General features: G+C 45.6%; 1 protein-coding gene across 5 annotated transcripts in view; it reads left to right on the top strand.

Annotated features, from left to right (window-relative positions):
- The window catches only part of CARD11 (caspase recruitment domain family member 11), a 1,114,500-nt gene that overhangs the window by 794,071 nt on the left and 296,274 nt on the right, over positions 1-24,155 (top strand). For all 5 annotated transcript variants that reach the window (XM_078664998.1, XM_078664996.1, XM_078664999.1 and 2 more), the window contains exon 7: positions 21,487-21,612. In XM_078664998.1, coding sequence (XP_078521124.1) covers positions 21,487-21,612 — 126 coding nt within the window. The remainder of the gene's footprint in view (positions 1-21,486; positions 21,613-24,155) is intronic.

Raw genomic sequence — 24,155 nt, 5'->3', positions numbered from 1 at the left:
ATACAGGCATCAAAGGGACGTGCCTAATGAGATGCACGGCTGAGACAATAAACCGGCACGGCAAGATGAGCCTCAAGCGGGGCCATCTGCCTTACAGTATCATCCCCCTCATCGTAAAAGGTATTTACAAAGAACATGTGTCTTCCACAAATATCTTGAGAGTCCCAGGGTAACGAAGCGGACAGTGTCCGTTCGCTGGCTACTTGAGGGCAAGAGACAAAATGGATGCCGTATCTAAGATGGAACCCGTGGGTACAGATGAAAAACCCACATATCAAACGAACGGTTTAAGTTAGCACAGTGAAACTGCGCATACTTACTAAACTCGTCATTTGCGGTTCTTAGATACCAGACTCGACCATATTCGTGCGAGTCGAAAACATCACTTACAATTATCACGGAACCTCAGACGCTCCTTTTGCCCTCATGTAGGCAAGCACTAGTCGGAATCATATTCGATATTCATCAGACCCTCGAGATGTTGCTGTAGCATAGCTCTGTCCAACCGAGACCCTTTGGTAACAGGTGGCTGTCTCATACACGTTGTAGCACAGAGGCCACATAAGGCAGGACCGCACTGCACGCAAAGGCAACACGTGAACAGGAACGCTACAACGACTCCAATGGTCATCAGAATCTTCCAACCCCAAGTCGACATCAGGCCCCAAAACCATCCAAGTAGCGTCCAATCCCCTACATCCACGTGTATGGATTCGGAGATCTTATGCAACTTCGAGATGGCTTGATAGACAGTTGGAGCGTTATCAGGAATGAAAATACAGCAGCTCGAATGGATCACCTTACATACCCCACCTCGATCTGCTAAGATCACGTCTAAAACCATACGGTTTTGTAACGTCATAAGTCTATCCGCCTGAAGTTCTGTGGTGATATTACCAAGGGCACTGGCAGTAATATTAGCTGTCGATTCTACCACTCGAGTCAACTGTCTCAGGTTCCTACTATTAACCATAGGTCCCCAAAATGGGAGGAAACCCTTGAAAAAGTCTCCTGCCTCTTGACCGGCAGTATCCTCTTCGCTAATTACGCCTCTCACAACTCTAGTTTTGTGATAATCTGCATCTACAGTAAACGTCGGAGGCAACAAGTTTGCGATAAAACATGAGCCCATGAAGTCAGAGGGCAACCATGCATATGCACGATCATGACAAATAAAGTATGTACCCTTGGCAGCCAAAAACACAGGGGACGAGACCATTGGCAAAATATAATTTTCAGTGCAAGCACTCTCTCCAAGTCGGGCTTTCGATCTACGGCCGCGACCTATTAAACAAAAATTGCCAATGTGGGGTACGACCCATATCGGAGGCGAGCTTTTAAGCTGTTTTTCACCAGTGAACACACTATATTCGCCTCTACTTAGGACCCTATAGGCTTGTACCTCTTCTTCAGGGATTAGCGAGGGATCATAGATATCGCTATCTAATTCCTCTATTGCTATAGACAAAGATTTTTGGTACGAGGTAGGACCAGAGTAGGGGGAACGTGGTTCTCGAATGGGGTGGAAACCCAGTGCGCTTTGAAACATTGTTTGAAATGCTCGAGCAGACCCTTGGGAGCTATACGGTAACACCAGATATGGAATTCCCTTATCCGTAGTATGCGGCATCAACCCACACACCCAACAATTAGTAGTGTTAACCACTAACTGATGCTGATGAAGGAGCTGAATAAAGGAATTGTTGCGGAATTCTGCACGTCTAGCCTGCTCGTGTTCAGGTAAAATGTGAATAGAATGAGGAGAAACAGTGGAGGTGAGTTTAAGGTCAGGGGTAGGAGTAGGTATGCTAGAAGGCAAGAAGTAAGACATCGTGTAATATACTCCACCCGCCAATAACGCAGAAACAGTCACAAACAGTACGAATATTTGGAACACAAAACATTTGGTACGACTGAGTTGCTGCAGCTTGAATCTTTGTGCTTGAGCTCTTTCCAAGTCCATCAGCTTTGAAAATGCCATTCCCTATGACCGTCCGCAACGTTTCTTGACGCACTTCGTTCTGTGTAGCAATAGTCAATTCCTAGGAGTTCCCAGGAACCGACGGTCTTTAACCTAGCGTCAAGACCTACTAACCAGAAGGAAGTACACGCGCGGCCCTACGGCCTTTATTTCACAAATATATATATATATGTGAAAACAATGTCTCTCAGCTGTGGAAACAAAAAGTGTAAGGAACGAAGCTCAATGAATATGTACAAAATAATTACAATAGTATGAGTGTTCAAACTGATCATGGAAAACGGGATAATGCACTTGTCAAGGGACAGAACGGGGTTTTTTATTAGTCTTTAGTGCTGGATCGCAAAAAATATCGGGTTTTCCCAGGACGTGTCTGTTCGTTAAACAAAAGATTCGTCGAAGGGACAACGCCCTGTTGATCAGCTGAATGTTCTGGTCTGGAGTCTTCTGATGATAAGTGTTCAACAATGCCTTTTTGCTGCACTGAGGATTCTCCGACAGGTTGTGCGTCGCTGAAAGGTACAAACGCTGACAATCCTTCGGTTTCAGTTGATGCAATGCCTTTCCTCACCCACGAGTCTGCTGGCAACGGAATGGGGACTTTCTTGGTATGGGTGGCATGCACCCAATTCTTCCGCCCCTCGAGACGAACTGCAGTTCTCGTGGCAAGGAGGACCTGATAGGGTCCAGTGAAACTGGGATCCAAATTGTTCTTGCGCGAAAAATTTCGTGTTACCACCCAATCTCCGGGCTGGAGCTGGTGGCCTGGACCCTCCGTCTGTGTCGGCAATGCTTCGTGAACCTGTTGGTGAATTAACCTCAGTTTAGCAGTCAAGTCATGAAGATAATCGATCAACATTGGATACTCAAGATCACAAAAGGCACCTGGTCTAGGGACCCCCCAAACATTGGCAGGACGACCGAACACTATTTCATAGGGACTGAGCCCTACTCGGGAGTGTACAGTTGCCCTTGTTGACAGCAATGCTAAGGGTAAAGCGTCAGGCCATGAAAGACCTGTCGTAGCCTGAATCTTTGCTAGTTTTAGTTTAAGGGTGCCATTGTACCCTTCAACCAAACCAGCTGACTGAGGATGATTGGCACTATGGAATTTCTGTACAATCCCTAACCCGCGACACACACTCTTCATCACGCTCCCAACAAACTCACTTCCGTTGTCTGACCACACAACCCGAGGCATTCCGTAGCGGGAAAAATACTCTTTGAGTAAAATTTTTGCCGTGGATAAAGCCGTATTATCCTTAAGGGGGTAGGCCTCAATCCACCTAGAAAATGCACACACCACAACCAGCACATACTTCAAATTATTACATCTCTCCATGTGGATAAAGTCCAACTGGATAACTTCGAAAGGGTACGTAGGAGGGGCAAAATGGCCAGGTGGAGTGGGAGTGCCCTTACCAGGATTGTGCATCAAACACACCATACAATTCTTAACCAAGCGTTCAGCACATTTCGTAATACCATCATTCTTCCACACAGGAAACAGCAATTTACAGATACCTTTCGCGCTAATATGTGCTAACCCATGTGCCATAGTCACAACAGCCAGCACATACGCATCAGGCAACATCCATCTTTTCTGTTCCGATAAGTCAATCCAACAACCATTCGCATCCAACTTTCCCTTACTTTCTTTCCACTTCGCCTTTTCAGTCTCGGTGGCCTCATTCTGAATTGCTTTCACACTCTCGATAGTGTTTTCACACATACTTGATTCTGCAGGCCACCTAACCGAACTCGTCACATACATTCGAGTGCTAAGGTTCCGGGCAGTCTCCTTAGCAGTCTCATCCGCAAACGCATTACCACGACCAACATCATCCGTCACCTTACGATGTGCACTACATTTAACAATCGCCACTTGCTTAGGCAACGTAAGTGCATCCAAAAGATCATTTACAAGCTGGCCATGTTGAATCTTCGTACCATGTGACGTAAGGAATCCTCTCTCTCTCCACAGTCGTCCAAAACTATGTGCCACACCAAACGCGTACTGGCTATCTGTAAACACATTCACCCGTTTATCTTTAGACAACACACACGCTCTCGTCAAAGCAATTAACTCAGCAGCCTGAGCCGAATTCTGACTTAACCTTGCGTTTTCCACAATCGTTCTCAATGTAACTACAGCATACGCAGTTGTTACATCACCATTCGGTAACTTAAAACAGGAACCATCCACATATAAAGTACCATCGGGATCTGTCAATGGAGTATCTCTTAGGTCAATACGACCCTTGGTTTCTTCTTCAGTTTTGAGATAGCAGTCATGTACTGCTTCACCACTTGATTCTGTGTCGATCGGCAGCAATGTTGCTGGATTCAACACATTACATCGTTTTATCCGTATATGACTGGCCAGCAACGTCAACTCATATCCAGACAATCTTGCACTTGTCAGATGTTGAGTTTTCGTTCGGTTCAATAGAGTGTCGACTGCATGCGGAACCATTACCGTGAGCATATTATCCATGACTAGACCTGCGGACTGTCGAATGGACGCCGCAGCTGCCGCTGTTGCCCTTAAGCAACTTGGCAAGGCTCTAGCTACTGGGTCTAAAGTCGAAGAAAAATAGGCACATGGGCGTTGCTTACCACCAAAAGGTTGTGTCAAAACACTCAACGCGCAACCATCCCTCTCGTGAACGTATAGTGTAAACGGCTTACTGTAGTCAGGGGTACCCAACACAGGAGCCGAACACAACGCATCACGCAATTCAGAAAAACTTTTCTGACATTCTTCAGACCAAGGTACTGGGGATGGAACATCTTTGCATGTAAGAGCTATCAATGGTTTCGCCAACAATGAAAAATTTGGAATCCATTGTCTGCAGTAGGACGTAATACCTAAAAAGGCGCGAACATCTCTTTGGGTTTTTGGCACAGTCATTCGGGAAATCGCTGCAATTCTCTCTGGGGTCAACCTTCTCCCTTCTTTTGACAATAAGTGACCTAGATAGGTAACTTCTTGACAACAATACTGTAGCTTTGAAGGCGACACCTTGTGGTGCAAGTCATGTAGATAGTGCAATAATGATACTGTAGCCGTTTTGCAAATGGCTTCTGTATCAGCTGCCACTAAAAGATCATCCACGTATTGAATCAAAGCTGCACCCGTTGGTAATACAAAGGCATCAAGCTGACCTTTAAGTGCTTGGCTATAAATTGACGGACTCTCACAGTAGCCCTGTGGAGCGCGTTTTAGCCTAAAACTGCGACCTCCTAATGAGAATCCGAATAGGTCTCTGCTTTCCTCTGCAATCGGGATGCTAAAGAAAGCATTCTTTAAATCGATCACTGTGAACCAGGAGGCAGATGCCGGAATCATTGTTAATAAAGCCGTAATGTCAGGGACCACGGGAAATTGTGGAACCACTATTTTATTAACCTCTCTTAAATCTATTACAAAACGGTACACAGGAGGTTTAGTTGGGTCAGTTCGTTTCAAAATTGGCAATACAGGGCTATTACATACATTTCCACGAGTTTCTTCAACAACACCCTTTCCGATGAGATCATGAACGATTGCTAACAGCGCTCGTTCGCCCTCAAGAGAAATACGATATTGAGGTAAACGCGGTAATCGCGCATTTGGTTTCAATTGAATCACATAGGGTGGAATATCTAACAGGCCCACGTCATTTGGACCTGTGGCCCATAGAGACGCAGGGAGGGAACTCAATTCCGGTGGGAATTTATCAACCGATAAATACATGGGAGAGATCACTCTCCGTCCCAATGTAAGCTCCACTCCTTCGGGGGAACAATACAATGTTGCATATAATCGTTTCAACAAATCCAGGCCCAAAAGATTTTCACCACAACCTGTAGACAGAATCAGTGGAGCGGTTAGCTCGCGAGGTCCAATCATAAGAGGCAAAGGATTAGAGACTGGGTTACTAACAGGGGCGCCAGAGAATCCAACGGAGACATTCGTTAAGCCAGACAAAGGTGCGCCAGGGAGTTTTGAATGCATGATGGAACTTTTCGTCGCACCAGTGTCTAACAGAAAAGGCTCAACTACACCCGATGTAGCCACTGCAACGTAAGGCCCACTCTGATCGACCGGAACTGACACTACTCCCTCTCTTTGTCGTTGGCTGTCCTAGTAATGGTCATTTACAACAGTCTTGTGCTCTACATAATAATCATCAGCATTATACTGTGCAGATCGAACTGACCCCGCATTTCGCTGATCAAAGTAATTATTTGCGTCTGATTGATTTTGATAACGATCACTCTGATTGTGGGATGAACTACGACCTCTACCACGTGGTGCCTGTTGAGGAGCACCACCACGGTTTCCACGTGTCGACACACCATTCAGACGGTCTCGTAAAGCAAGACAATCATATTTTAGGTGTCTTTCTTTCCTACAATATGCGCACTGATTATACCCAAGTGAAGATCTGGAATCAAAATTGTCAGAGCGCGGCTGTGTCCTATCGAGCTGTGCTCGTGGTCGATACTGCTGTTGTGAATCATTTTGGTTTGATCGTGGAGGGTATGCTTGCTGCAACAAAACCTTCGTTTTGAGTTCTTTCGTTTTCTTTTCTACACGATCACTTTCTTCCTTTTCCCTATTCTCATAATACTGAGCCGTTGCTAATATTTGCGCAGGGGTTGAAACTGCCCACGCACTTTCTGAATTCTTTAATTTGTTGCATAGCTCAGGCAGCAAATTTGACACGAATTTGTCAACGAATAACCGCTGGCCTCCCTCAGCGCCCATGTCCTGGCCGCTGTGGTCGACAAACGCTTCCTCAAACCTTGTAAAGAAATCTGAGACACTCTCGTCTTTCTTTTGCTTACAAGCTGATAACTTATCCCAGTTCACCTTCATCGCTGGCATGAGAGTTTTCATGAGCGTAATGATTTTCTGAGGCAAATCCAAAATCAGCTGTTCAGGCTTGGCCCCACCGACTTGTAATGCATCAGCTGCTAGCAGTGCAGCCCAATCACCCCCTAATTCAACTGCGTGATCGGCTTGACGGATTTTAGCCCAAACTGGTTGCGGTACCACATTGCCAAACAACATGTCGATGTCGGTAAGGTTCATAATAGAAGCTTCTATCAGTTGTGATAACTCTTTATAATAACCAGCCGGATTTTTACGCGGATCGGGTAAGGATTGCTTCACTTGCAAAACTTCTGATCGTTTCCATGGAAGATGTATCCACACCCTTCGAAAATGCGGTAAAACCGCAGGGTTAGCTTGCGGATCTCCTGGCACCCACAGTGGCGGGACTTCTCTCATAGGATACTGACCAGGAACCGCTTTCCAGTTCTCAGTGGTATCATCTAATGATACCCGAGAATGTGCTGTGGGTCTGAATGCTAATAAGCGTTCCACGGCACGTCGTACATCGTCTCCTATAATCATACCATTTGAAAAGTGACTTTGAAGTTCAATTATGTCGGACGGTACATCATCTACATCATCATTATACCATTCTTCTCTCAAAAAGTTACACATCTCCTCAAATACGAATCTCTGCGTAGGCTCATTAAACTGAGAAAACGTATCAAAGACTACACGTGGAGTGTAATTAGCAGGATGTCTTATCCACCTATGTGCCATTGTTACTAACGTCTCTTTCTCCCTACCACTAGGGATCTGACTCCGTCTCTGAGGAGTTTCAGATGAATCAGACGAAAATAACAGACCAGAAAGAGGTGAATAAAGGGTAGCAACAGAGTTAGGAACACGCTTACGAACAGAAGGAGAAAGAAAAACAGGGGCAACAACACTGGAGGTGAAGGAAGGCATAGTAGGAACGGACAAAATAGTTGGAGTAGCAGAAACAACAGTCTGCGAAGGTACAGGTACAGGAGCAGTAGGAACAAGAACGGGTGGTGAAACAAACGTAGGGTTAACAGCGGGCTGGCCCGCAGCCGCTGGAGCAACAAGAGGAACAACAGGAGGTACTACAGGAGCAACTACAGGAGCAGTAGCACCCTGTACATAAGGAGGTGGTGATTTCATCAAATATGACAGCAAGGAATCCTCCTTCAAATCTTCTTCTTTCTTTTCTAGATTATTCGGTAAAACTGGGTAACATTTATCTATTTTCATGTGATGCAATCTAGTAGCGATCTCCATATCTTTTTCTTCTTTGTCTTGTCTACATTCTTTTATAGCTTGCATTACAGGAACGAACTCTTGCTTTTGATTCTTTTTAAGTTGTTTGATTTCTTTCTGCTTGGCCTCTTTACGCCATATCCGAAAGGAATCAAACATAGCTGGCCTAGCTTTCTTTAAAAATAATTTAGCCTCAAGATTATCTAAAATCGAAAGTTCAAAAGTTCCATGTGGTGGCCATCTAAGGTCACCGTCTTTCTTTGTATAGCGGACCCAGTAATCATTATATATTATAGGACCCACCCCATGTCGACTATAAAGATCATGTATCGGAGTTCCAACTGGAGGTATCGGACACGAGTCCTCCAACCGGGAATCCATTGCGCAACATTTGAAAATACGAAACAAATCACTATGGCTAGGCATCGTGCACACTAACCTAGTATCAAACTTCAAGGATTACCGAAGCAATGAAACCTCGTGTAAGTCAAAACCCTCGGTTTTTGGCAATTGCAACTGTCAAATAATACTAAGAACCAATACTAAGAACCACAAATGCAATGGAACCATGCAATACAACAAAGCCTTAAGGCTATCACAAAGCTCGGAGAGCTAACCACAAAGCCTGAGGAGGCTATTACAAAGCTCAGTGAGCTATTACCACAAAGCCTTAGAGGCTAACCACAAAGCTTTCAAGAAGCTAGAACAACCACTAAGGACTGGGAGCGACCCACAAATACTTAACTCAAAACTTCAATGGCGTCACCAGGAAGGCCCGTCTATCGTCTCGCTTGTACATAAGGTCTACGCCGGGCGTCGAAGACAGGTCGACAGTCAGGGCATCGGTCCGTCGCAGCCGTCAGGAGGCGGGAATCTTCGCAGGGAAAAACTTCGGGCCACTTATTTCGACAACAGGATCGATGAAGCGGGGTGCACCTTCCCTCGGAGATTTCACACGAAGTTCCTCACGATCATCAGGCTTTGGACCGGACCGGTACCACTGAAGTCGCCCCACGTTGGGCGCCAACTGAAGGACTGGACTTTTTAACAGTACCAGCGGTGCCAGGGAACAACACCTATAACCTTCATGGGATACCTGTTTCGGCGCACAAACTACAGAGACATGGGACACTTCCTTCGGCGTCAAAGATTCAAGGTTTATTTACTGCAGGGAACACAGAAGTCACAACAAGTACAACACGTGCAACTTGGGGAGACTGCTTCAAATTGGTTCTGTGGAGCGCTCCTTTTATACAGAATTTACTCATAGGACAACATGGTACACAAAAGTTTACAACCTGGTTCCCATAATTATCCCTCAGAGGGGTCGCTTTGGTCACTTTGGTACACATAAGGTCCGGAACATAAGTGCGGAAACATTTGGCGGTTCCCAACTGTAAAAACCCATCTTCCCAACATTAGTGAATTCCAATCGGCAGTAAAACAGATCGAAATAGGGACAAAGACAGGTGCAGAGGAAGATGGAGACAGTGGGGAGAACGAAAAGGGTGTAAAAGGGGAGGTATCGGGAAACACGAGATACAGGCATCAAAGGGACGTGCCTAATGAGATGCACGGCTGAGACAATAAACCGGCACGGCAAGATGAGCCTCAAGCGGGGCCATCTGCCTTACAGTATCATCCCCCTCATCGTAAAAGGTATTTACAAAGAACATGTGTCTTCCACAAATATCTTGAGAGTCCCAGGGTAACGAAGCGGACAGTGTCCGTTCGCTGGCTACTTGAGGGCAAGAGACAAAATGGATGCCGTATCTAAGATGGAACCCGTGGGTACAGATGAAAAACCCACATATCAAACGAACGGTTTAAGTTAGCACAGTGAAACTGCGCATACTTACTAAACTCGTCATTTGCGGTTCTTAGATACCAGACTCGACCATATTCGTGCGAGTCGAAAACATCACTTACAATTATCACGGAACCTCAATGTAGGCACATGATCGACATGCTGTCCTAGCCAAAGCACTCCCACAGGGTACAGTGCCACCCGTCCATAAATGCGTTTCTCTGGCACTTCAGGGATATCAAGTGCTATGTACAATTTCAGTACAATACAGTAACACGACCATAGAATGATTGGAAACTTGAAAATAATGTCCAGAAATTCTCTAACTAAAATGGCAGAGCAGATTTCACATCATTTTGACATATTGTGGCCAAAGTTCATTTGTACTGCAAAAACTGGTCTGTTTGGAGTTTAAGAAAAAAGTTTTCGTAACAAGGTTTCAGAATGTCATTTGTTGCTGGAAAACAGTGGTAGTCAACAATTGTGCATAATTCCTCTATAGCACTTGTGAATTCAGATGAGCGCACACAAAGTACAAACATGCTGTGGCGGCTGGTTATTTGGAGAAGTAGCCGGAAGGGCCCACACTTCCTTCCACCAATCCACAGCTTATACATACTATCCATTCACAAGCACTTCCACATGAATGTAATCAGATCCAGCCATTCATTCACAAGCTCACATCCTCACACAAACTGACATCCAGCCATTCATTCACAAGCACACACTTGTGCACACACAATCATCCATTCACACACACACATGTGCACACACACTCAGACCAGCCCATTCACAAATACACACTGGCCCATTGACAACACACATGCGCAAATACACACATATTAATATATGCGCAGATGCACCCAAACATTCAATAAAGAACTTATCGGGCTGTGGCAGTGAATTCAGGACCACTGGGTGGCGGGAGGGAGAAAGACAATGGCCCAGGAAGGAGCTTGGGACTCTGGGGAGATAAAAGAACTGAAGATCCCAACGCCTCCTCTCATTGGCTAACCTCAGGCAATGAGAGAAGAACCTTCCCTAACTCCCGATAAACTTGAATGGGTTTGTGCGATTTGTTGATCCCTCCTACTGTGCAAGAGGTTAGGAAAGGGTGGTTTGAGGCACCATTGATTGCCCTGGGCAATTCAGGATTCAAACCTGAAGCTCACAGGGCGGACTCAATCGGTGAATCTCGCCCTCATCATGAGTTTGAGGGTAAACTGGCAAAGCTTTTTTTGTGGCTGATGATTCAGTGAGATGTTCAGCCCTGCAAACCCTGGCTTAGGGTGCCAGCAACCTTCACATTATTACATGTAAAGCACCTGGCTGCCTGATCCTCACATGAGTATCAGGAGGCTGTCCTTTTCTCAGTCTGTCAGAAACTCATGATGCTTTAAAAAAGTGGGAGTGAGAGCCCCGACGCCCTTACAGATGGATCCACGCTGAACAGATGAAGGAGTGTACGGTTGACACTATCATTACACGTGTGTTAATGTGATGCAAGTAAAGCATATTATCTTATCTATATCTATACTACTATTATAAAGCAAGAACTTTGAACCTTTGAGGCGGGTAAACTCGGGAACCACCGCGCCAATCCACACACCCGATACATCATTGTAATCGTCAGGGTGTGCAGATGGACATAGGCTATATAAACTATAAAAATATGCGTTATTTAAAAAAATGTACCTGAAAAAAAAAAGTAGTCCCTTCGAAGTAGCGCCGGCCGCGACCTGCGTGCTGACGTCAGGAGCGCGGGGAGGAGCGGCGTCCAGGAGCGGCAGACATGGCGCGGGGGAGGAGCGGTGACGAGCGGCGGACAGGCGGTGAGGACCGGCGGACAGGCGGGAGGAGCGGTGATGAGCGGCGAGGAGCGGCGGAGCGGTGAACTGAGGAGCGCGGGGGAGGAGCGGCGGCTGAGGTAAGGCTCCGGGTGACCCACGGACAATGTCGGGGCAGGCGGGGGTCTGGGCAGGCGGGGGACGGGGCGGGCGGGGGCCCGGGCTGCTGGACAATGTCGGGGCGGGCGGGGGGCGGGGAAGCCTGATTGCTCCCGGACAAGGTCGGGACGGGCTGCTAGTCATTTATATAGTAATACATTCTGGAATATTCTCGCTCAAATGCTTCCAATTTATAATTATGCCGCGGGAGAATATAGAAGTTGTCATTTTCACATCCCCTGTTGTGCAATTGTGACTTGTGAAATCCACTCGCAGTGTTGAAAATGAAGTTCCCTAACCACAAAACCGCAAAATTGTCCCTATATAGAATCTTTACAACAACACTTTATTGAGCAACCCTTCCCATAACCTTGCTTTGTCTTGAAATTATTATATTTGCCAATTTAGCACTTTTTTCTGATGATCTGCACAGCCACAAAAGTTTTCTCATGCAAATACTTCATGCTGATCAGGCAGAGACGCAATAATCTATTTTCAGTTCAGAACTCGAATGTGTGTGGGTGTGTTTGTCTGGTTGTTAGGACCCAGAAGCCTTCTTGAATCCTGAATCCAGCCACTTCTTAGGTATGTATGTTCTGCTCCTTTGCCATAGATTTACTTTTCCTGAGTGCAAACAAGTGTGACTAAACGTCCCCTGCACACTAAATCATAATCCTGTTTTCTGTGGCCTTATTTGCTTATTTTTCCATAACACCGGAGTGGGGGCAGTGAGGGATACCAGTCCACCATGCACGTTTTGGTGTTCTAACTGTATATGTGAAGACCTGGAAGGCCATTCTAGTGTAATAACTTCCTTCAAGTTACGAAAACACATTCTTTACAGGCCCTGGGAAAGTGCACCGTGCCATGCTGGTCCATGTGAAATCACCATTAACCAGCACAAAAGGGTCCATAAAGGAAGGTTACTAGAGGGCGCCCTGTCAGAAGTGACTCATTGCTGCAGGCCTGCCTTTGATTCAACCACCTAATGTATTCTGCTAAACTCAGGGGTGTTTCCGGTACTTGAAAAAAAACCTGACTAAAGTACTAGATTACAATGGATGTAAAAGGAAAGCCAAGGAGTGGAACATTGTGTTCTTGGGGATATTGGGTCATTTACAAGCCCTACTGAAAAGGCTTCATGTGTTTTTTGCGTCAATGTATAAGACTGATGCTGTGGCATTAAATGACAATTCACATTGTCCCCCTTCAGTCATGTCAAAGTGACAGTGGTGATGCTCTCTTCGTAGGAGGCTTTTTTTAATTAGTCCAATTTGTCCTTTGGTTCTAATGTGTATTTTTGCATGTATGCTCTTCATGTGTACACATCTTAACTTAAAGCGTAAAATAAAAATTATGGTCATTCATTCACATGTTGTCTTTGTAAATAGCATCCTAAGTACCACTTAAATCATACCATTGTGCAGTTGTGGCACTTCTGCAGAATTAGGGGTTTACCACATAATCCTGTATCAGCCAAGATATTGAGCCTAGTTTCATTGTAAAAATCCTCAACACGCTTTTAGCCCTTGTTCCACCCAATAGGAAGACCTCCTGTCTCTCTGTAGTGTACTGTACAGCACAGAGTGGGTGGGTGTGGGAAAATGAGAGTGGCAACCTCAATTCTTTAAGGGAACACCAGATCTCTTTCTACAGCAGTACTCACGCGTCCATTCAAATAACACCCTACACAGATCCATGCCAGAGTATAACTGATTACCATGCAATATATTCCATCACCAGTGGCGGTTGGAAAGTACGGCAATTGGAGGGGCAGGAAACAGGGTTAATACACTAAAAAATACATAATTACAATTAAATACACAAAATAAATAAATTGAAAAAAGGTATTTACCATGCGTTCCGGAGACACACCCTCCTCGCTCCCGTTGTCGTCTTCTCCTGACATCACGTCCAGCGCGGCTAAAACCATCTTGGTGCTGCATGAGAGCAGTGCCAAGATTGGAGGGAGCGGCCTCTCTCGCCATTCCTGAACACACTGGAGGCTTGTGTAGGCTCTAAACACAGCTGCCTAAGGCAGCTGAGTTGAGAGGTTTATAGTGTGCATGTGAGGCTGGCCATCGCAAGATGGCCGGCCAAAGGGACATGCAACTCTAAACTTGTGCACAGTCAACCAACCCACCACCGCTGCCACTCAGCAGACCCCGCCCCGTCCTGACACTCGGTTCAGGACAGGTTGACGGAATGTAAAATGGTAATGAATTCACTTCTGCTGGAGCATTTCTGGGGCAATTAAGTGGGGCAACGCTCTTCCGCTCAAATGGGTATAAGCATAAATTCATCAAAATTTTAAAACACAATTATTCTCCCCTTTCTGTATTAACCGTTACCACACAGAGTCAAATCTTAATAAAACAAAAATCAACCTAAATATTTTTATTCCCACAAGCATGCCTGAGCCCACAGTTACAATTCTGAAGCATCCGTCCACATTTATGCAAAACATCCAATGCTTTCCACCAATGACCTCAATATGAGTGACCTGGGGTCATATTACACTATGTAGCGCATTTTCATCGCTTGCAGCAGGCACACCTTTCAAAAGGTGTGCCCTGTGCAAAAAAGGAGATTGCACCATTGAATACTTTGCCACCAGAGCAGCCATGAAGTTGTGCTGCCCTGAAGGCAGCAGATTCCAGTGAAATGGGGAGTGGTTTTGAAGCAGCCGCTCCGTGTTTCACTGTACAGGTGGCAACCCGCCTGCACATTAAAGAGGGTTGAGAGATCCTACCAGGAGGTTGCAGTGAGTGACTGCACTCGCCTGCAATGGAATGTCTAGGAGTCCATAGGACCCCTTCACTCTCTTCAAAGGGCTGCCATCAGGGGGCTTACTGAAAGTGCGACACCTTTTAGGTGCACACCGTCAGTGCACCTCCTGATAGCTTCTTTGCCTCTGCACCCACATCTTTATAAGGGCGCAGAGCCAAAGACATTCCCTCATTGGCATGCTGCCACTTCCCACATGTAAATGAGGGAATACCCTCTGATGATAGCCAGGGCCATAGCTTGTTCAGTAAGATTGAGTGGGTGTGACCTTCATATTTTCCGACAATCATTCTGGCATATAATGTTTAAATACATTATAGAACAAGTAGAGTACATGAAAGAAACCTAAGGGGCAGAGATGAGGGAGAGGAATGCAAATTAGTAGGAGTACTAAAAGAGACTTTCAAAACAGAGAGGGAGAGAGTGCGTGTTTTTAAAGAATTGCTGGTGAAATCCAACTGGAATCTCACAGTACCCAACTGAAAGCACCTGCACCCAACTATTAATCAGAAAATGCATTTATTAGGGTGGTGGGTTTAACACCTTAAATGGCCCACCTGAAGCTACGCACCTGATGGTCGCGCTGGAGCTATATGTGCTCCAGCACTATTTATATTACAGAAGGAGCCGTACAAGTGTCTGTGGCCCCTTCTGTAATACCGGGGGCGTGCAAGGCATGTGCAAATGCTTGTTGCACCCCGGGGCACTTTGCATAATAAGGTACCTGGTGTTTTGGACCAGTATTAATGGGGAACAATAAACCCCAAACACTCTCAAAATCTTTAGGGTGCAAAAAATAACACTCAATCGCGAGTTTGGCCCCAATAATGGGGAATAACATGCAAATTCGACGCCTTCCGTGCCACATTCAGATGTCCCAGTAATTACTGGGCATTTTCCCCCGATACGTTTCGGCAGGTTTGACACTCATGGTAACCCCAACAGTGAGCAATGACTTGCAACAGGCGCCATAGAAAAAGGTCACAGACTTGGACGCATCCTTTCTATTTATAGTAATAAAGTGAATATCTCTTACATTTTTAATAAGATAAAGCGTGTATTCCCCTGGATGCAGCCCTGCAAGACTAGGCCTGTCGGACGAAGTTCTTATTAAAACCTTTGTGATGCATTTTGCTGTTTAAAGGTGAAAGGACGGATACAAGCTGCAGGACACTTTCATCGTTGAAGAGCTCATTGATGCAAATGGTTTCGCATTCAGACTGCCAAAAATACAATTAGTTTTAATTTAAGGACTGCAGAATGTTGACGTCAGACCTGAGCACAGGTCATTTCTTTAGCTCAGCCTCCAACTGCGGCCTATGCAGGCAAGGACTCTGTAAATTAATACCTTTTAAAACCTTTACCTCTATCAGGGCCTATTGCTGCACATCCCTCCTGCACTTGCTTTCTATTGAGCATCCATTGGTCTTCAAATCTGACTGTGCCTGAACCAGTCTCCCCTGTTAGTCACCCCTCTTGTGTATCTTAATATCTTCATGATTGTAAAGCTTTATTTCGATCTCTAGGAACAAAAAAGCAACATACATTGCACAAAACAAATATCATATAAATACAAACACACACACTTACATAAAAAAATTAAATATAATTTCCCCTCCAAGACAGGTACTTTTTGGGACCAGCCCCACCAACAGCTCTTACACTAATGACTTATTTTTTAGCTATAATTTGAAAGAGCAAGTGCAAATACATATAAAATACTGCTTCCTAATAGAAAGAAGTTAATTAGAAACATATAAAACAAGGTTGTCACCATTTTGAAGCATAGACAGGGTTTTTCACAAGCCATTTTTGTAAAATAAAAAAATGAAAGCCTTAGCTATTTCAATTAAGATATTGCTTAATATCTTCAAATTAAGGTATTTCATGTTTGGATAGCAAAACACACAAGATGATGGACGGAATGTTGCACATTGGCAAAACATTCCCCCCAGCTACAAATCTGGGTTTAATCCATCGTTATTGTGCTCACCACGCCACCCCAGTTCAGACATGCCCATATGCAAATCAGTCTTGACCCTGTGCCTCATCGGAACAGTCCAGCCCGAACTACCAAGCCATGGCATCTAGGTAGATGCGTCACTTTGTAAACCCCTGCGCCACATTATACCTGCGCCAGGTATGATGTATGCAAGGGGGGCGTTTTGGCGCAAGAAAGGGTCATGAAAGTGACATTTCTTGGCCGCTAATGCGTCATAATCTTAAGCCTGCATCATGGCAGGCGTAAGACTGACGCAGGCACTAACAACATGGGACTTGCCCATGTGAAAGTACACATTGCTGGAGTTGCGTCACTTTTGTGACACACTCCAGTAATGCGTCACTTTTGCGCCTACAGATACATCAGAAATACTGACGTATCTATAACTCCTTGCGACATGATGCATCATATTATAAATATGACGCATCAATCATGACGCAAGGAGTGCGCACTGAGAAGTGACGCATCGCTGCTTTCACCCAGCGATGCGTCATTTCTCATAAATGAGGCCCTCAGAGTGCATCTTGACAGCTTCTTGGCCCTGCGCCTGCCTCTATAACACAGCTCGGGTGCAAAGGTAAATGGGCTGTGCTTCCATGCAAATGAGTTTATGTTGCCTTGGGATGGTGCTTGTGAATTTTTTTGTGTTGGGTGATCATTATACAGAAAAGACTGAATGTGCATCTGCTGCACCTTCTGTAATACCAAAGTAACTTTAGACCACAAAAAGCGGGTGCAAATACTAAGGGTGGGCAAAGAATTCCGCTCTATTGGTGGAGTTTGCTGAGTTTTGCCCACTCCGTGCGGAGTTCCCAAAAGCTCAGCAAAGTGACGCAGTGCAGAGTAACGTCTAGTTGGCAAGCCCTCACAAGAAAAAAACCGCACACTAGACCTCCTCTCGGTAAGAATTCTCAATGCGGGCATTCGTGACATGGAGTGAAACTCCACAGAGTGTGGTGGATTTTTTACGGCATTTGGCAGACTTCCGCAGAGAAAAATCCAGCAAACGTCGCCCAGCCCTAGCAAATACCCACCTGGCCCCAGAAGTACAGTATGCAACACAGCCCCAGATGTTTTCTTAACAATGGTAGTATATAATATTTTGCCTTTTAATGTGGTACTTGCAAGGTCTTTTTTTTATATTTTGTAGTGATTTTCACAACATGAGAGAGGTGTGGCGCAGTGGCCAGGACGGCTGACTCCGAAGCACCGGGCTCACGGTTCGATCCCCGGTGCTGGTGGTAGCTCAGCCCAGCACTATGTGACTCTGGGCAATAGCTCGCTTAATCTTCCTGACGGCCCCCAGTGCCTTGAGACCCTTAGGGGTGATTAGTTCGCTCTTTACAAATACTGCGTTTAATTTTGTATAATTTTGTATTATTATTACCATTTCTTGCCTGAATTGCACTCGGCATACCGACCTTGGAAGAATTAAATACTATTTTAGTCCTGTTAGAGTTTAAATCGATGTCCTACATGGTACACACTTGTTTCAGAAGCTGAGTGTTGAGTTTACATAATTCTCTGAATAGTATAATGAGCTTTTGTACTTTAAGAATACTCCAGTGGCATGTGTCACAAGTTGGGAACTATTTCAAGTAAAAGTTGTTTTGATCTGCACCACTTCTGTCTTGTGATTTGAATTTATTGTGTTTCCCCAAAGTCCATCACTTCCAAGTTTTGCTTAGTAGCTCCTAGTGGGATTAACTGTATTTTATTTTTGTGGACCATTTGATTTCAGTGCCCCCTGCTGCTTAGTGTCTGAAGCCCTGTGAAGAAGCCGAAGGGCAGCATTTCATCTCTACATGAAACTCCAAAAACAACAGCAGATGTAATTTTTTTGCACCAGTCGGTTTTACTTATTATGTTGTTCTCTGATTAAACCCTGCACATTGTACCCTGTGACACACAGGCTGCACATTGATCGCTGCTGCGGGTGCATCCTTCCACAGACCTGTTTTAGCATGATGTTTGTCCCGTGCAGAGCTCGGTGACCCCATGAAGGGCTTTTAGCAAGCTAGAAACAAACTGTAATCAGGCTTGAAAAGCACTCGGCCCCAATGCTCCCACCGGAGCTGGTGAGTGGGAGGGAGCTGCAGAGGACACCATGGGCCTAAAAGTCAGGGGCAGCAAGGTAGCAATTCACTCTGAGGGAGTCTAATGGCCACAGCGTGAAGTTCGAGAACAGAGCCAGCAGGCGATGCAAAATAACACGTTGAGTGCAAAAAACAAAATATCGCAAAAGCACTGGTAGACTGTTCAAAATTCGATATATAAAAGGATCGAAAGAGTAATGTTCTAGCTCACACTGGAGAAGTAACTGGGGCCTTATTTATGAAGGCCTTGCGCCGCCGGTGCGTCACTTTTAACATGGGAAAAAGTGACGCACCGGTGGCGCAAGGCCTTCATAAATGAGGCCCCTGATGTTTGACTAAGGGACTACTGCAAGCAATCCTGTTTTGTATATGTACACACCATCAATCTTGCAAGAAGGCCAGGCATGGGTGTGGCATCTTTTATGGTGAGGGTTAAGGGCATCATAATGTGCAGTTTTGGTGCACAGGTGCCATGTGTCCCTGGTCCATGCTTGATGTGGTGCTCCAGTCCATGTTATTTCCTTCGAATTCTTGGACCAGGAGTACTGTTTTGTGATGGAATAAACAAGACTACAATTCCCAGAAATCAAAGAAAAAGCCCCGTTTGGAGGAGGGACCTGGTAAAATTGGCAGGGCTGTGTGCATTTTAGAGATGCACTTCCAACTAATATGAATGCATTGACGATGTTGGTAGAAAAAGAGCAACGGGCCCTTTAAAGTGCTTTATGCCACTCTAAGGCTGCCTTAAAGTGCTTAATGGTGAAGCAGATGGAAAGGAGAAATCAAGAGTGAGAATAGTATGAGCCAAAATAGAAGGAATGAGAATGTAGCTTTGAGGGTGGAGGTGTTTTACTATATCCTTAGAGCCTGCCATAGTGGGCCCTACCGGCCTATTATAGGCCTACCACAGCATTATAGGCCTGAGCCGAAGGTAAGGGCCTTTATCAAGGGAGCAGGCCTTTAATGGCCAGTAGAGAATGCCATAGAGGACTCTAAGACTATTAGAACATTCCGCCACTAAAGGGCAGAATATTTTAATTTGTAAACCAAAATCCTCAGGGATCCTGTGAGGCCTTTTGTTCACTGCAAAAGATATGAACAAAAATTGGAATGTTGGCGCTCTGGCGCTTAGAAGTAGAAACCCGGAGCGCTCAATTTTTTTTAATAGAGCTCCCAACATTCCATTGTTCTAATATAGCCCTAGAGCCTGACCTGGCAGGCTCTACCGGCCATTAAAGGCCTGCTCCAGTGTTAAAGGCCCAGCATCAGGATCGGTCTGAGCGACCACGATTTGTTCTCCCAGGGAGACTGGGAGCCTGTGACTGCTGTCTCCAACCCAGCAATGCAGCTGGGGTTTGAGAGAGCTTCAGTGCCCATTACACTTTGGCCGGCAAAACCATCATGTTCACTGAATCATAGTGCTCACCACTCTCCATCCTTGACTGCCTCCTCAACCCCACTCCAATGGCCCTCAACCAAGACTCGCCCAGGAGAGAAAAATAAAATTATAATAAACTTGGTTTATTTTTATTTTATTCTTCAATTTTTGAAGCAGCTGGCGGGGGGGGTGAAACTCCTCTGCCTTAGTGGAGGAGCCGCCCATGACCGTATTACCAGAACAAATACAGCTGTAGTTCGGTTGACACAGTTAGAGCACAAGCAACAATCCAGACAGCGGCAGCTCCTCCGCTAAGGTGGAGGAGCGTCGCCCCACTGCTCTCTGAGCAGTGCAAAGGAAAAATAATATGATAATAACAGAATGTTATTATCATTTTATTTTTAGTATGGAGCTTGAAGCTAGGTTAGGGTCGGCGTGCTGGGCTCATGTCAGAGGGAGGAGGTGTGGTTGGTGCACCATAAGAGCGCATGCCGGTTTGGATGGTCAAACCGTCATGCACACTTAGCATGTTCTCCACCCGACTGTATTGCACAGCCTCAGTGGAGAACATGCACAAGCTCCCACTCCCTGCCTGAGTGCTGAACCAGGCAGCCCAGACCAATCACGAAGCTGCTGTGATGCTGGTGACAGCAGCATTGTGACTGACTAGCGGAGCCTGGGTGCTGCTGGGAGCCAGAAAAACAGGGAGAGACGTGGTTGACGACCGGCGACCAGCAGGTAAGTCTTCTTTTTTTTCTTTTTGTCTAACCTCCCCGGTTTAGTGACACACATCACTGATAGTTCAATCTGCCAGAATTAGTGGCACATCTGGTACAGCATTTCAATTATTATCCTTGCCCTAAAGGATCCACACCAGTTCTTTCATTCTGGTAGTTCTATACTGACTGCCAGTTTATGAGACCCCATTCAGGGATGATTTCCTCAATGTTACCCTATATCTAAACACTATGTTGATCTAGCCAACAGAAGCTCATGGTCTTTCTTGTCACTTATTTATAGATCCATCTAGGTATCAATCTCTCTTCTTTTTCGTAATGTGTACGCGTGTGTGTTCCTTACAGTGTGGTCCAATTTTTGGCCGGTTCTTTGTTCGGTAGTTCTAGCGAGGTGCAATGACATCATCCACATACCTTTTTCTACTTCTCAGGACACCCTCCCAATTTGATTCCTTATAGAAAAATGCTAGCTTGTTTGTTATAGCCATGTACTGCATCTGTCTTGTTTTGCACTGTCAGGGCCACCATGATGTTGTAATTTACAATAGTTATTACTGAAAAGAAAATAAGAGGTGATTTTAAACAACTGGACAGGGATATCTTCCATCGTATAGGCGTCTCATTGATCATTTACACCCTTTTCCAGTATTTGGAGGAGAAGGAGGACCTGGAGTTGAAGTGCTCAACGCTAGTCAAAGACTGTGAAATGTACAAGCACCGTATGACCACCATCATGATACAGCTGGAAGAAGTAGAAAAGGAGCGAGACCAGGTATTGTTAATCGTTATACTATACTATTGGCTTTAGATTGTGGTGTGTCGTCTATTTCTCCTCTGGCACATTGTATCAGTACAGTATTACTCAGAATTCCACAAAATGGCTGCTTACTGACTGCCGTTCTTTGTTATTTGTCATATGCCCTTGCGGTTGTATGTCTCATCACTGTTGAAATATCGACCTTCATATATAACATGGCCATAATATTGACTTTATCAAGATAAGTGTAAGAGTCAAGATAAGTGTACTGTTACTAAGTCCACTGTGATAATATCGTGGAAGTCAATATTATGGTCATCAGTAGCGCCTGCATCTAGGGGGAAAGGGGGGCGGAACCCCCTTGACCAATCAGGGCACTGCTCCCATGCTGTGAGAGCAGTGCCCTGATTGGAGGGAGCGTCCTAACTCAGAGCTCCACAGCCCCCTGGAGGCCTGTGCCTATTCTAACCCAGCTGTCCTAAGACAGCTGGGTTAGAGATGTTTAAAATGTGCACGCGAGGCTGGCCATCTCAAAACGGCGCCAAAAAGAAATGCGTACTTTAAACATAAGTGCCTAGACAGCCCACCCCCCTCCCTGCTGTTGTCACTCAGCAGCGACACAACCTCATCCTGATGCTTGGCTCAGGATGGGGATAAAAAATAAAATGGTAATAAATTACCATTTTATTTTTCATGGGGTTTGGGGCAATTTTAAGTGGGGCGACGCTCCTCTGCTCAATGGAGGAGCCACTCCTGATCAAAGTACATCTGTAGGCTGAAATTTTGACTGCTGTAATATGACACCACATCGGCCTTCTGTTAGCCTTTTCTGTGTTTTTCTTCGTTCTTATAAAGAAACTATTTTACCACGAGGCACAGCAGGGCCTGACCCCATTAATTGTTACGTCATCTTTAAAGAAAAAAAGCTCTAACAGTGTATCTAGAGTTCTAGACTTTCACAGACAGAAACATTGAGGCTCGATTATGAATTCACCTGTTTATGGGTAATAAGCAATAGCAAAATTGTCAGGTATTACCACCATACTAAAAACTGCGTTAGCGCGACCCGATATAGCTATTTCTACATCAGGTATTACCATCTAAGTTAACATAACTTTTGACAATAACAGGCACTAACATTGTGAAATAAGTAGCATAATGTAGCCGAGGTATGATGATTAAGTAGGTTTATTGATGAAGTATAAGTCAGAATCATAGACTCATAAAAGCCCCACCAGGAGCAGCTCCCTTGCTGCTCAGCCCAATCTCTTAACCGACATTCATCCACCAGGCATCCCCAACATTCTATCATCACATCACACATACCAACATTCTACTGTTCATCCACACTGACTGAGCAGCAGGGAAGATGCATTGCACTCAAACCATGATACAACACACCTTCCCCCTTTAAGGAACAGAAACAAATGAAAAATACAAGTAGTGAGCAAGTAATAGCAAAACTGAAACTTGTAATCCATACTAATATTATAAAGAGAGAGCCCAAACCTTTGAGGCGGGTAATCTCAGTATCCACAGCACCAATCACAACACCCAACACAGCGTTGGAAAGGGCAGTTGCAGCAGAAGGACATAGGCTATGCAGACGGCCACCATATACATAATTATTTTTTTTTAAATTATTTTTATTAACTTTCAAGAAACAGTGGTGTTCATCACAATCATACAGTGCACGACATACAATTGTACGGTAGGACACCATATACATTTAAAAGGTAAAAGAACCGTGCCAGCAAAGTAGTCCCTTGTGGGCGTGTCTGCATTGTGCTGTGGGCGTGGGCTGGGGGCGTGACTAATGCTGGGGGCGTGTGGTACGGCCATCACATCATGGGCTGTGGGCGTGTGCGGGGGCCGTGACAAATGCTGGGGGCGTGACAAACGCTGGGGGCATGTGTCCGCCCTTCATGCCATGTGAGTCATACATACAAGCGCCAATTACGTAGCTGCGCAGCATCAAGGGGAACGCTGGGGGCGTGCGTCCGGCCTTCATGCCATGTGAACGCAATTACGCCGCATCAAGGGGCACGCTGGGGGCGTGAGAAACGCAGGGGGCGTGTGCTACGTTCCGCCCTTCATGCCATGTGGGTCGTACATGAATCAGAAGATCGTCTGCTGTGGCCGTGTGCTGGGGGCATGACAAACGCGTTCAGCTGGAGGCCTGGTAAGTAACATTACTGCAGCCTCTCCTGCGTACTGTTACTGAACTCTCTCATTCAACAAAATTAGATGCGCCTGCTACCATCAACCAGGGCTCTAGCCGAGCTCAGGCGGCGGATCAGTACACTAATTACATGTGCCTGACAACATCAACCAGGGCTGCAGCTGGGCCTCAAGTGGGGGAACACGCGCCTGCTAACATCAAACAGGCCTGCATCTGGGCCTCAAGCGGGGGAACACGCAAATGAGCGTGTCCGCGGGGATAATTACTGCAGCCTTTCCTACTCGCTGTCACTGAACTCTTACCCGCGGCTGATAACTCTCTCATTCAACGACATTACACGCGCCTGCTAACATCAACCAGGGCTGTAGCCGGGCTC

Source organism: Lissotriton helveticus, chromosome 10 (genome assembly GCF_964261635.1).
Source record: "Lissotriton helveticus chromosome 10, aLisHel1.1, whole genome shotgun sequence".
NCBI lineage: Eukaryota > Metazoa > Chordata > Amphibia > Caudata > Salamandridae > Lissotriton > Lissotriton helveticus.
Note: the sequence above shows the minus strand (reverse complement) of the source record. Positions and strands in the feature narration are given on the sequence as shown.